At 29.9% G+C, this 15,412-nt stretch overlaps 1 protein-coding gene across 3 annotated transcripts in view; it reads left to right on the forward strand.

The window, feature by feature from the left end:
- LOC106462015 (serine/threonine-protein kinase minibrain-like) overlaps positions 1 to 15,412 on the forward strand; it is a 145,177-nt gene that overhangs the window by 5,260 nt on the left and 124,505 nt on the right. For all 3 annotated transcript variants that reach the window (XM_022389293.1, XM_022389289.1, XM_022389302.1), the window contains exon 3: positions 8,036 to 8,142. In XM_022389293.1, coding sequence (XP_022245001.1) covers positions 8,117 to 8,142 — 26 coding nt within the window. In that variant the 5' untranslated portion in view covers positions 8,036 to 8,116. The remainder of the gene's footprint in view (positions 1 to 8,035; positions 8,143 to 15,412) is intronic.

A 15,412-nucleotide genomic window follows, 5' to 3' on the forward strand; every position in this document is an offset into this window, starting at 1 on the left:
CACTGTGAAATATGAAAAACGATGATGCATCAACACTATCAATTCCCTTTACAATCTTACACACCTCAATCAGATCCCCCTAACTTTTCTATGTTTCAAGAGAAAACAGTTTGAGAGATTTCAGCCACTTCTTGTATGACAACCCCTCTATCCCAGGCACCATTCTAGTAATCCTTATCTGAACCCTTTTCAACAATTCAAAGTCTTTCCTAAGGTAAGGAGCCCAAGACTTAACACAACAGTCAAAATGTGGCCTAACCTGTGATTTGTACAGTGAAATTATAACCTCTTTAGACTTCTATTCAATATTTCTCTAGATACAACCTAAAATTCTATTTGCCCTACCACTATCAACAGCACACTGCTTGGATGGCTTTAGAGACTGATCGACTATTACACCAAGATCCCTTTCCTTCATATCACTCTTGAGGTTATTCCCATCCAAATTATACTTATTATTCAAACTATAATACCCCACATGCATTATCTTGCACTCATTATAATTAAAACCCATCTGCCATTTATTTGCTCAACTCACTAAATGATCTAAATCAGCAGCATCCTCTTCACAGCTAGCAACACCCAAGACCATAATATCACATGCAAATTTAAGAATTTATTCACTATTCTTTCATCTATGTCATTGATGTAAATCAAAAAGAGCAAAGGTCCTAAGACTGAGCCCTGAGGTACCCCACTTGTAACATTAATCCAGTTTGACTGAACTCCATTTATAACAACTCTCTGCTTTCTTCCATCCAGCCACTCTTCTATCCAATTTGCTAACTTATCCTCCACACCTATAGATAAATTTTTTCTACAAGTCTGTTATGTGGCACCTTGTCAAATGCTTTCTGAAAATCCAGATACACCAAATCTCTACACCCTTACCCTCATCTACATATATAGTAACCTTTTCAAAGAATGTCAAAAGATTTGTAAGGCAAGATTTTCTCTTAGTAAAACCATGTTGACTATCCGATAAAATTCTAAACTTTGCTAAATAACATCTTTTAACAGACTTTCCAAAACTTATGACCATAACTGATGTAAGACTAATGGGTTTATAGTTACTGGGACACTTTTTTATCACCTCCCTTGAAAAGAGGAGTTACATCTAGCTAGCTTCCAATACTCTGATACCTTCCCTCTATTCAAGACTGACAAAAAAATAGTAGTATATGGCTCACATATCCAATCTTTATCCTCCTTCAAAACTCTTGGGGAAATGTTATCTGGCTCAGGAGCCTTATCGTTTTTTATAATTACCAAGTTTTTATAAACCAACTCAGAATTAATGCAGTCATCTTGTTTGATCTCATTTCCATTTATCAACTGCTCAAGATGTGGAATACTGCTTAAATCTTTGTTAGTAAAAACCAAAGAAAAAGCAAAATTTAATAACCCAGCAATCTCGTAATCATCAGATACTAGCCATCCTTTATCATCCCTCAAGGGTCCTACCCTCATCCTGACATTTTGTTTACCCTTAATATATTTAAAGAAATCCATACTGTTAATATTTACATTTGCAGCCAACCTTTTCTCACACATTCTTTTTGATGTCCTAATTTCCTGTTTCACCAACTTTCTTGATATTCTATAATCTTCTAATTCTCCTGTCATACCTGTTAATTTAAATTTATTAAATTTTTTGGTTTAATTTTATCTCTTAAACTCTTTGTGGGCCAAATTGGTTTTTTGCTTGCAGCTACCCTTTTCTTTCTAAAGAAAATTGTTTACCTTGCATATTTAAAAATAAATCAGTTCAGTAAGGTTTCTGACCTGACATTTTCCAATTATCATGGTAATTGGCAGGAATGTTTATGCCATGGAGATACAAGATTTTGTCAGATTTCACATTTCTAGGTTAAGTAGTTATAATGTGAGATGCCACCAAATATTTAACCAAAAATGGCTCCTAGATGAGATCAGTGACATAAAAGTACCAATAACTTTTTAAATTTTAATGCTACAGTAGAAAGTTAACTATAGTTGAAAAGCTCTCTTTGCATTATATCCAAATGACATTTTTTTTTCAAATGTCATTAAATCTAAGATAGTACTTGAAACAAACACCAAGTGTTGGTGTGTTCCATAATTTTTATTATTATACGTTTATTAAATATATTATTTTCCACTGTTATCTAAAAATATATATTTAGGTCAAACCTTGTGAGATATTGTTTGGATTAAAGCCAAAAATAACTTTAGCAATAAGGTTATGTACCACACAGATGAAACAATGCATTCTAGTCTTTATTAGTAAGAATAACAGAATAATATATTTAATTACCTACACACTTTACCAGGTTGATGTTTTAGTTTTCCTTTATCTCTTTTAAACCCATATATAAGTTTTTGCACATTCTGCTGGAATTATTTTCATTATTTCCTAATAATTATCACTATACCTTTCAAAAATTTAAATTTTCTTAATTTTGTGGATAATAACATGGTTTGGATTAGTTTTCAGCCAAAGAGATACAAATGTTATTGGATGCTATCACTGTCCAGTGGGTAAATTGGATTTTCAGCCAGATGTTGGCAGCATCCACTCGGGTTGAGGAGTTAAATAGGTGGCTTGCTTTGATCAAAAGTTAATATTAATTAGAAATAAAAACGTTATTAGTACTCTTATACCATTGTTTTCATCTGGGGGACAAATAGTTGGTTACCTTTTACATAAAAACCATTTAACTTAAAGACTTGAAATTTAGCAAAATGACATCTCTCTATAGCACCATCATCTTGCCAAACAGCATGTAAATCAGTTTGAGAGTGATTGGCCTGATGTGGACTGACCCTTACAATGAATTTAACTGATATTTTATAAAAGTTTTATATCTAAGTAGCTTTAAATGCTTGATTGATGTACTTAAATAATTCTTGTTAAAAATATCAGTTAAGTTTTCACAATTTATTAGTTCTTGAACAGAGAATATATTTACTTAGATAATTATATGGGATTAAAAAATTAGATTTGACTCCATTTATTGCAAAACTCTTAAATTAAGATTTAGATTTAAGTATTAGATCTTAACTGCAAGATCAAGAAAATTGTAGTAGAAAAATTGGAAATTTACCAGAAAAATCTAGAAAATACAATGTCAACTTTTTCAGTAAAAACTTCTGTAATTGAAACTTTGTTAAAATTAGACTAAATAACTGTTAATTATCTGAATAAAACTGAAACTATTTTATGACAGAGGAATATATGAAACTTAAGTGAAGAAAGTTTACATATAATTGATCTGTATATAGGTTATCACAAGATGGTGTGGTAGGATTGAAGGACAGTACTATATTTTCAATAATATTTCAATCATTCAAAGAACAGAGACATTTGATCTTATTAAAAAACTTAGTGAAGTAACTTCTAAGAACTTAATATTAAAAGGAAAGTGGAATCTATAATATATAACTCTTAATATGTCTACAATAATCAGTGTCGATTAGGCCTTTTGCCCAATATTAGGGCACGTCAAGCCAGTTGGGATATGATAAACACAATAATGGTTGAGACTATATTTGGGTGATTAGTGGAATTTGGTGACTAGTTAATCAGCAGGCTAATTAATTAATTACATTCAAATAATTCATTATTATTAAATCAGTTGATAGGGTTTCGATACCCATGATGGGCAGAGCACAGATAGCACATTTTGTAGCTAATTTGTGCTTAACAGCAAACATAGTGACAATTTTTGGATCACTGACAGTTGAAATAATTGAATATAGCAATAATTAGGAACCTAATTTCAATTACCTGATTATTTTTATGAGTTGTGACATTAATTTATTAATCCCCTTCCATGTAAGGCTTTTTTTGGACAGGAGCTGAAAAAAGTCAGGTTATTTGTTTTGCGTCTTGATAGCCTATGCTTATATATCAATGAATAAAAGTTCTTTTATGATCTGTTATAATTTGCAGAAAATTTTTCTATTAATAAATGTTACATATCTGGATTTATACATTATACATGTAAATTATTTCAGTGAAACCAGTAGAGAATAGGAATGCTTTTCTTCAGTGTTTATAATACATAATTCAGAATAAATTTGATAGCAATGAGCAAATACAGAATTTCCAATGCCATCTGGTGAGTACTGATTGTAATACATGATAACGTACAAATAAATTTGGTAAAGTAATTAAAAATATGTTGAGAAATGGTCTACCTGAGTTAAATTGGACAAATATTTTTTTGACACATGGAGAACTTTCAAGTTATCTAGGGCAAATCACAGAAACAAATTTGAATTTACCAAAAATAATGAAAAATCATAATGGCAATATTTTAATTAGTGGATAGTAAAAATATCAGAAAACAGTAATAATCAGAAATAGTAATTTCAATTAGTTAATTGTTTTATGACACTAATCGGTCGAATCACTGCTCGTAGGTAAAAGATTATATTAATTATTTGATTTGATTCACCAGCTCTAGTTAAGGTGCTCTTATATTCTGAAATTGTATAACAATAACTGGTAGGGTGTGAAATAGATTATGTTGGTAATGTGTAATTTTTATATGATATAGGAATGTGTGAAGATTAAATAATGAAATCTAATATGTCATTGATCTATATACAAAGGTTGTCACAAGGGGGTATAATGTGATTAAAGAACTTGTATTCACACAACTTGATGTTACATATATTATAAAATTTTTTGTTTTAAATTGTATGTAAACCAATAAAGAACCTTGATCATTAAAAAAAACTAAATTTGGTACTTCATATTCAGTTGGATGTATGAAAATTGTCTTAATTGCATCTGAAAGGAAAAGTATAAAGAAACAAGTAGCATGTATGATAGTTTACTTACTTAAATTGAGTATGTTATATCATTCTATTATTAAAAACTTGATATTTTTAAAAGTAATTAGATAGTTTTATATTTTTATAGGTTAATTAATAAGATTTCACAGGACTGCAATGGGAACGCTTAAAATTACCACTACTTTTTTCATTTTCATACTTGCTAATTCATCTGAATAACTTGTAAGTTAACAAAATCAATAGTCTGAGTATGTGTCAATGAAATGTTGTGTACCTCTGTAGATATACTCGGTGTTTTACTCTTGTGAAAATTTACAAGTTGATAGAAAACTATGTTTCAATGTAATAAAAACCACACCAACACATAAATATATATATTTTCTTAGTCTTTTGACATAGTATGCTAGATAAAAAAATATTATTTCAAGCTCTAAAATAACAGTACCTAACCCAATTGATCACTAAATTGTATATTTTTGTTTGGATAGAGTAAGCAGGAGTGATATTCTGCTGGTACTCGCCAATACTTAGTACTGGAACTTATTTTTTTAAGGTGGTACTTATTTGAGCTGCTTTGTTGTTTTTTATGTTTACACATATATTTTTTTTTCTCATAAAGAAGTCCACTTCACCCAGCTAAGTACCTCTACTTTTTTTGGGGGGGGGGGATTTCACCTCTGACAGTAAGAATGATCAATATTTGTATGTCTTTTTAAATTTTGAACAACATAATAATGAAGTATTTTTTTTTTAGAATGGTATGTTTTATGCAGTGGTTTTTAGATCAGTCAGGGTGTGACTTAATAGGTTTTTGCTCAGAAATGAACTAATATAATTTTTATTATTGAAGATGCTTAACACCTTCTTAAGTATTGTATGTTTGTGGGTGTTTTATTTTTATGAATATTGTAATCTACATTTATGCCTTCCTTATAGGGAGGGAGATATTGTACTTCCTGTGTTTCTTTCCTTTTCTACTTTCCAACAGTTAATATTGTGCACCACTGCTTTATTTGTAGGCTCATCATCTTAAAAGTTAGAGGACGTATATCTTGATTTAACACACCTAGACCTCTTTCAGATTTTAGGAGGTCAAAGAACAAACATGTATTTTGGCCTGCAGATCTCTTATATTTCCATCAAAGCCACAGCATCGCCAGGTGGTTAGGGCAGCACTGGACTTGCAATATGAGGGTTGCGGGTTTGAATCTCCATTCCACCAAACATGCTTGCCCTTTCAATCATGTGGGCATTATAATGTGATGGTCAATCCCACTATTTGTTGATAAAAGAGTAGCTCAAGTGTTGGCAGTGGGTGGTGATGACTAGCTGCTTTCCCTCTAGTCCTTCACTGCTAAATTAGGGCCAGATAGTGCAGATAGCCCTCGTGTAGCTTTGCACGAAATTTAAACCAAAAAATTTCCATCAATCCAAATAAGACTTGATACAAAGATACCTGTAACAACTACCACAGATTAAAGCAGAGACAGATTTGAGATTTGCACATTTTTTTCATCTTAATAGGAGTAAAAGATAAAAGAAAGACATTAATAATTATATATATATATATATATATATATATATATGCTGTTGGTTTATTATTTTGGACCAATCTTTATGAGATTGTGCACCATAATACCTTATGTCAGCTGGGCCCCATAGACTGAAACATACTGAATTTTTATAGAGGTCAAAATATTTTGTAGTATGAGGTTTTTAGGCCTGTCATTACTCTATTTTGACCAATCTGGATTAGCCTTTGTTGAAAGATTCTTTTTTTAAAAACTGTACAGAATGAAGTAGACCAATATAAGACTTTGCTTGTCTTGAAATTGTTCAGGAGGTCAATGATAAAAACATTTGCAGTGTATGTAATAGGGAGCTCTGAACATAGAGACATTGTCTGCATGTGTAAAAGTTGCAAGAGATTGTTATTAATAGTGTTTTGATTCAGATGTTGTAGGAAACTGCATGTATAACATGTTGAAGAACAGGCCTTTTCTTGCCCAAAAATTAAATGTAAAATATTTGTCATTGTGAATAAATCTGTCTATGCAGAAACTGACTGCTCTATGTATTACAAGGGCACAATTTAGTATGATTCGATACATTTTACTCACAGAGAAGTCTCAAGTTCATACCATGTTAGTATCTATCCCTCTATGGATGGGGAAGATATACTGCATTCATTTGTGAATCTAGGCTTTTCCAGTTATGATTGTTTTAGCTCTTAGATATTTCTTTGCCTTTGCTAATTGAATATTAAATGTTCCACCAAATTTTTTGATGGTTTAGTATATTAATAGTGAGCATATCCAGTGTGATATACCATATTGAATTTTTTTTTTTGAGATACTTATTATTAATATCCATTTTTAACAGAAATCTTTGTTAAAAACACGAAAATCACTATCATTGACAATGAGCATGCACTGAAGCACTTATTTCCTTCAACACCTTTAATGGGGTTAATTTAATATAGCAATAAACAACTTCTAGGTGGGAGAAAATAATATGGAAATTCTGGGTCAAAAAATAAAATATTAGAGAACTCTCCAGTTGGAAGTACTGATGATAGCCAATCTTGGTGAGTCACAAACAATTTTTCACAAGGCTCTTCTCCTTTATTGAAATGGGTGGCAGAAGAATGTTGTTGACTCAAACTTAAAATATTGAACAAAAAGATAAATTTATTTTCATCTGTTATTTAGAAAACAGTTCAAAAAAATTAACTGAATCTAGAAAAAACAGATTAAAATTTCACATTTATATACCTATAAACATGAGATATGAAACAAGTGGTTTGGAATTGTTTGAAGCACTGGTAAGGTAATCAAAAAACCATCTAGGATTCAGTAAGCTAGATCTCAGACTGAGCAATAGGAACTAAAATGTTTACTTGTAAGTCACAGATGAGTCATTGTTTTTTGAAAAAAATTTAATTTTTATTAATTGTTATGAATGTACTCAAAGTTGCATTAAAAACATGCATTGACAAAAAAAAAAGTTAAACATCCTTCGAAGTTAAACAATTGCTTTAACACAGCATATTGTCTGACTTTATAAAGATCTGTTAGCCAAGTTAAGCTTAAAATTCAAGATTTCTCTTACCAAATATTTTTTAAATCAGCTGTGAGATATTTATTTTAAAGAATTAGTGGTATATTTAACTCTAAAAAAGTTTTACTGTTTTCTGCAACATTTGTAAAAATAAAATATATAGTGTAATTTTCAGTAATTTGTTTTCCAGATATGGGTGAAACAGTTTTTGCTGACATTGCCCAACCTCAAAAACCATATAGCATCTATTAATTCAAACCATTTTTAAAGAATGATGAACAGTTTATCTCAGTCAAAGTAAGTATTTTTTCCAAATCTTTTAGTTGAAAGTATGTTCCATATTTCACAAATTATTTCTTAGTAAAAAATATTTTACGAAGCAAGTATGAAATAATGGCTAAATGATCAGGTATAACCATTGTATTGTAGTGTAGTTTAATGTGTGTCTTTCTTTTAGTTTGGGAGTAATATACTATATACTGCATCACAAAATATATTTTTCATACAATACAATTTAAAAATATTTTTATTCAGTTAGTTTTTAAAAGCGTTGAATTTAGTTTAGGATCTGAGACTGTAGTATAACATGGATTTCTAAGTGTTATGTGTTTTGTAATTTTGGATAATACTTTTTAATGAGCTATAAAAAATGTTATTATTAATTCCTCTAATGAAACTGCCAAAGAAGGAATCTTACATCTTGGAGTGTGATTATGCTTTCAGTATTTCATAGGCAGGTCTAGTTTTTGGGTTTAAGTACTGAATTATTACATTTAAAGCATAAAATTGTTTGATAACACTACTTTTATGTATATTGTTTATTTTATTCTTGTGTTTACTATGGTTGAAAAGTATTGCAAAATTTAGTCATTTCACTCACTTTTATGTAGTGTTTCTTGAAGTAGAATCAGTTATTTTATGACCTTGTCTAAATTTGTTTGAGACAGTTATACAGCATCTTGCTCACAGTTAGAGCCATTCATTTATTCAACGTTAACTTAAAAGTAGTTTTTTTGTATTCAAGGTTTGCAGAAATTTTTAAATTACTATTTTTAGTTGATATATAATTATGAATGCTACATTAAACTTTTACTGATTCTAAACAGTTTATTTTTTTGGCAATTGGTGTTGTTACTGTTTTGACTAAGTTAATGAGGTAAAGATTACTAGAAATTGTAAAACTTCCAGTTTTGTCTCTCTTTCATTGTATTCATTGAATTTGAATGATCAAATCAGACTAACATTAATTGAAAAAATGTTCACATCGTAGGTAATAAAAATTTGCCATGGCTTAGGGTTCTCATCCTAGAGGGCAATTCTGTAATGTTTGGACTTTGTCTTTTAGTTAAAAAAGGTTTTTGCTGGTTTTATTGTACCAGTTGCTGTTTCTAGAAAAAATTCAAAATTTGTCTTAAATATTCTACAAAGAGTTTATCGTTTCTACATATTTTCAGGAATCAAAAAGTAGGAAGATAGTTAGTTGAAAGTTAAATTATTTCACATTAAGTTTTGAAGGTTTTTATAAGACATTACTGTGATTTTGTAAAAAACATTTATTGGTAGCAAATAATGAAGTTGAAATGAAACCTTGAGTTTTTTAGTACCTCAAACACAATTATTATAATTGCAGAATTTTTTGTTTCTAGGTTGTACTTTAGATTATATTTATGGTATTCTGTAAAGAAGAAGAAAATATATGTTGAATATGGAAATAGCTCTCAAAAAGTGGCCATCAGTTAATTATTATGACATCAGCAACCACATCTCTGGTTTGCTGTCTAGTGTTCTTTTCAGCTTGTGCTTTACTAAACAGTGCCCTGATAAAATGTTGTATTAGATTTGTAGCAAATACAGATTGATTAAAATTTCTGAGTTTTTGATAGAAGAATATAATTTGTTCAGCATTAGCACTTTTTACTATTTTGAACTTCATAGTTATTAAATACCAATTTCTTCATTTCAGTTATACTGTTAGAATAATGTTTTTTAGTTGCAAGTTACCTACATGTGTAAAAGGTTTCAGCTGAAATAATTAATACAAAAAAATGGATGAAATATTAAACATATGCTGGTAATATAATACCAGTATTTATTTAGTCCAATTTGCTGTTTAATTACAACTGAATTTGGAATGCCTGTTTTGAATACGTATTTTAAATTAGGACAGTGTAATTATATATTTCTAATATTGTTACGACGGCGGAAGTAACGTGACACTGGTAACATGTGATGAGTATCTAGAAGGTTCCTGAAGAGGCTAGTGCATTCTAGACGCCCTCTATTCTTGTATATAAACGTGCCAGATAAAGCGAAACAATTAATTGGAATTGGAATACTTGCAGGTAGAGAGATAGATAGAAAATATAGACAAGGATTATCGAGTCAAGCGGGTGGTAGGCACCATAAGTACAGTGCATGAATCGTTGTGAATTATAGCGTATGTTTAAGTTAAAATGACTGTGGAAATTAAGTGTATTTCAAAGTTGAATTGAGAGAGAATAAACTAGTTTTATTTAAGAAAGGACTCGTATCGCTGAAGTTTCTTGGAAAGAATGTCTATGGGAAATTAACAAATGAGAACAGAGACATAACAATATAGTTTAGTGGCATATCAGGCAGTGGATTCAAAAGTCCAATGTTTAGGCTGTAGTATGCCACTGACCACACTACATTTTTCATTCCTGGGAACACTACATCTGTGACATTCAATCTAACTATTTGGTTTAGAGTATCCACATAATAGGTGCCGAGTACTCCTGACTGGTTGTCCTCCATTTAGACAGCAGTATTAAATTAGGGAAGGCAGCGATGATACTTATGTTATCTAAACTGGTCCTTTATCCCATTTGTCACATAAAGAGCTGTTCAAGTTGAAAATATCAATACCTGTCAGTGGTTATTTTTATGTAATACCTAATTTGTAGTAAATGACCATGTACAGTGAACCTTCATTAATCTGGGCATCAACAATCTGGATGAATTTTCATACAGACAAATCTTCACAATGGGAAATTTAATCAATAATTCCAATCTAAACAGATATTTCTCATAAAAAAACATCCATTTCCTATTGATACATCATCCAGTAATCTGTACATGACTCCACAACAGTCAAGTAAGTGTCAATCAGAACAGGAAAAGAGATGATAATTACTGATCACATAATAGTTGCAGTGGATACTGGTTTATCACAATTTTTCTGAGAATTATCTTCATATTTGAGATGTATGTATAAACTTCAACATGTATTGAGAGGTCATCAAAGTGATCTATGCTACAGTCAAGTCATGTCAAAGATCCATAGAAGTAGCATCATTAAAGCGTGGTTGATAAGACTCTCACTTCGCGATTGTTCTAGAGAAATCTATAGGTAGTGGTTCTCAATATTTTAAGCATAACAAAATGTGACCCGATTTCAATGAAAATGATTCACTTATGTAAAATTACATATGACGTTTTGTGAAAAATCTGTACGTGATGGAGAAAAATGAATACCATTTTTGGATTCAGTACAGGAATTACTATAGAACATGTAAAAATTTCAAGACAATAAAACCATTGCAGGCTTGTGTTATCATATCATGTGAAACATTAAAAAGGTAGGAATAGCTTTTTTGGTAATTTGATGCTGGTGTGACATGTTGACCCAAGATATGGTCATCTGAGACACTTTTTATACTGATGTTACATGACTATAATTACTGGATTTCTGCTACCTATTTGAAGTAATGTTTTAGAAGAACAAGTTGAACTTAACTAGAACATTTTTAGCAGCTCAGTCTTGAGTTGAGGGGAGTAAAGTGATAAAATTGAACGAAATCAAACCATAGCACATAAGAGAAGCTGAATTTGAAGTTAGTGAGCTAAATGTTAACAAATATAATGTATCTTCATGTTGAAAGCTAGTACATTGCTCTTCAGCTACAGTTGTTTATAAAGGGGAGACACTGAGTGTATTTTTATGACATTGCCCATTTGAAAATAGCAGAAATATTTTTGGATACTTTTCCACATCATCACATCAGGTAAACGCGTTTAGGGTTATTGAGTATTACAGCAAAGTGGCAAATCAGTATGAAATATATGGGTGACACATTTTATTACACACAGGATTATTTGTGTTATTTTATGAACACATACAAATGATATTGCTTGAGTTAATAAAAAATACTTTAAGTATTAGGTATTTATTGATTTTTTCAGAAAAATTAATTTGACAAAATATTATTCAACCTAAAACAGTATAAAACTAGTAGTTGCATCATTTATTTGTGATTAATTGCCAATTACTCTGTATGTTTTATAGTGAAAGTTGACTGCAATGTAAATTAACTAAAAGAAACAAACAAGACAAAACATTATTAATTATTAAATGGAACTCCATAATCAATAATGTAAAAATAAAATTCAAGTTTTATATATGTCTTTCATATATTTCAACAGTTACTTTCATTATATGCTCTATCTGTTGATGTACAAACAACTTTAATTATATATGGCATCATTAGGACAAAGACAGACAAAGTTTGTAGTTTTATCGACATAAAACTTTATTTCATAAATTATATATACGAGGTTTTTAGGCAATCAAGTGACAATAAATAGTCTGTGACTGAAGGATGTTTTTTGGTCTTTTTGAAAAATTATTTCACAAAAACACTTCTAGCATTTATATATATCTATATATAAGACGTGTTGATACAGTAATCATAAAGAAATAGTAATAATATATACATAAAGTATCTAATGTGGGAACTGTTTGTTCTGTAAATACTTTTTATGTTTTTGGTAATTGAAGCTTCAAATTGAAATGCTTTTACATCAAAATCTAGTGGTAGTTCACATATTTTATGCAAGCAAGCATGATTGCAGATATGTTCCGATTGTTAGATTTATTTGTATAACATATTATAATATTAAGATATAGTGAATATAACATTTTTACTGTGTATCTAATGTATGTAATATAGTGTTTCTTTAAACTAATTTACATTGCCGTCAACTTTCACTATAAAATATACAAAGTAATTGGCAATTAATCACAAGTAGGCATGGTCTAACATAGAGCTACTAAGCTAGTGAAATAACTGTAAAGACAATGTACTTGGCTAGACTGTATGTATAATGTATGTAGGCTTAAGAATATAAATACTATAATATCAAAGCTCTCTGGTTAAAGATTATACCAGGTCAGTTATTACACAGTAACATTTTCTCTAAATCTTTTTAAATACTCAAGGATGGTGGTTAGTTACAAATGTAATCTAATAGTATGCTTGGACTAACATAGAGCTATTAAACCAATAAAGCTGACCATACTTTTATCAGAACTGTGTATAAAATACATGGAAAGGTTAAGCAATGGAGTTTGAACCTTCCTTGAATTGCAAAGTACACGTTATTTATTTCCACTGGGTATACTATATTTTGCATAAATCATGTGTCAGTGGAAAGAAAAAATTTCTTTTAATATACACATTACTTCTTAGCATTTACATTATGTGTATTTTACTAGTGTAGATCAGTTATTATTGAAACTATATTCCAAGATAGATTATATTAACACTTGTTACCATATTTCATGATCACAGAGCTGTGCAGTTAGTGGTATTTTCTAATCAGTTAATCAATGGTCCCATTAATCAATTAATACAGTGTTCTTCAAACCATGATACATACAAGCCAAGAAAAAAGTTAGGAATGGATGTCAGCCAGTTGCCTTTCCTCTAGTCAGCATTTCAAAATTAGTAACAGTAGCAGATAGGTTTAGTAGCTAGCTTTGCCATAACAAAGACAATTAAGTTTGGTGGAAATGGTGATGAATTTGGGACTCACAAATCATGAGCCCCCCCCCCCTCCAGAATCACCAGAGTTGAAGAAACGTGAAGTAAAAAAATAAAAAAACAACTTAGAAGGCTAAAATTGGGCAGAGCACAAATAGCAACCATTATGTAACTTTGCACATAATAACAAACAAATGAATTAACAATATTTCAATTTTTTTTAGTATTTATAAGAAACCTCAATTTGGATAAGTTGATTATTTTTGTGGCAATTGAAATAATTATAATTTCAAATAATAAATTGTTGGAACAATCAAACACAGTAATAATTAGAAACACAGATTTCAATAGTTGATTATTTTCATGACATGCGATTTAACTGTAATTTCAATTAATTGATTAGTTATATGTGACACGTAGGTAATTGCTGCTCATAGGTAATCAATTAAATTGCCCAGCTCTGAATTCACAGTGTACCTCATCATCAAAGCTAGTGGGGATCAAAGGAAATTTAATGATCATAGAAAACATTTTCTTCTTTCCCTTGATTTCAGTCTTATAGTGTTGAAATATATTTAAAAAAAATGTATTTCTTCTTTCATTGGTCTTGTGTCAAAAAACTCAAAACTGTGAATTTACTTTTTAAATAAAAGTGAAACTGCCATGAAAAGTTAAAAAAAAGTTGGATAAAAAAACTTTCAAAGACAAAAAATGGCTTTTATATGGTATCAAATGTTAGAATAAGTTGGTGTGCAAAGAAGTATTTTGCACATATAATGTGGGTGAATTTGGGTTTTGTTATTTTCATCAAAATTTTATTTCTAATTCCCTCTCAAAATCATTGTGTGTGTTGGAAAATGGATTTGATTTTGCTCTGAGATTTGTGGAATTTTTCAACTATTACATTATGAGTAAAGTTGGCTTTTACCCTACATCATTAAATAATGAAAAAGTTCTACTTTTAAACTTTGAAATCAGTTATATTTATCTGTAATTGTTTTTTTAATTAGAAAACATTTTTTCTCTATGCTTCTAAATTGTAAGTTTATTAGATTTATTTACAATTTTGTAATTATTATCTGACCATGGAGAATATAAACATGCCACATTTGTCTGTATTTTAGTTGTATCTTAATAGACTAAACAGTTAAAATAAAATTGTAAAAAATCAAAATGGTAAACTTTTAGAGCATCATAGCATATATAAGATAAACTTCCTGAGCTTCTAAACTAATAAGTAATAAATGATTACTGAACATTGTTATAAATGTGCTAAGCATTGTTTGGGTATAGCAATTAATATATCATTTTAATCTAAAATGGAGAAAATAAAAATCATTCAGAAGAAATGAAAGGTTTGAGTTTACTTCAATGATATTAACAATTCAGTTGGCATTAAAAAATTATGTTTATAGTCCAATCAATCTGTGGTTTGACCTTGACAAAATTGCAATTTGTTGTAATTAACCTCCAGATCCTCTCAAACAAACATTAAAAATGTAGATACATGTAAGTGGGGCGAATTGTTAAGTTCAAGATAACCACTTAGTGCAATATTTTATGTCAATGTGGCATATACTATATCTAATCAAAAACACTAGGTGTGAAAAAAAAGGTGTGGCCAAAAAAGGATAGTGTGTGTGTGTTGTAAAGGAATGAAATCAAGTTGCTTTCCAAACTGGTAGCTACATTTATAGCATTGATAAGAATTTTACAGCAAATATTCATTCATTAGTTAGCCAGGCCACATTTTTTGTTCAACTTTGGGCATGATGGTGGATAAA

Source organism: Limulus polyphemus, unplaced genomic scaffold (genome assembly GCF_000517525.1).
Source record: "Limulus polyphemus unplaced genomic scaffold, Limulus_polyphemus-2.1.2 Scaffold42, whole genome shotgun sequence".
Taxonomy (NCBI): domain Eukaryota; kingdom Metazoa; phylum Arthropoda; class Merostomata; order Xiphosura; family Limulidae; genus Limulus; species Limulus polyphemus.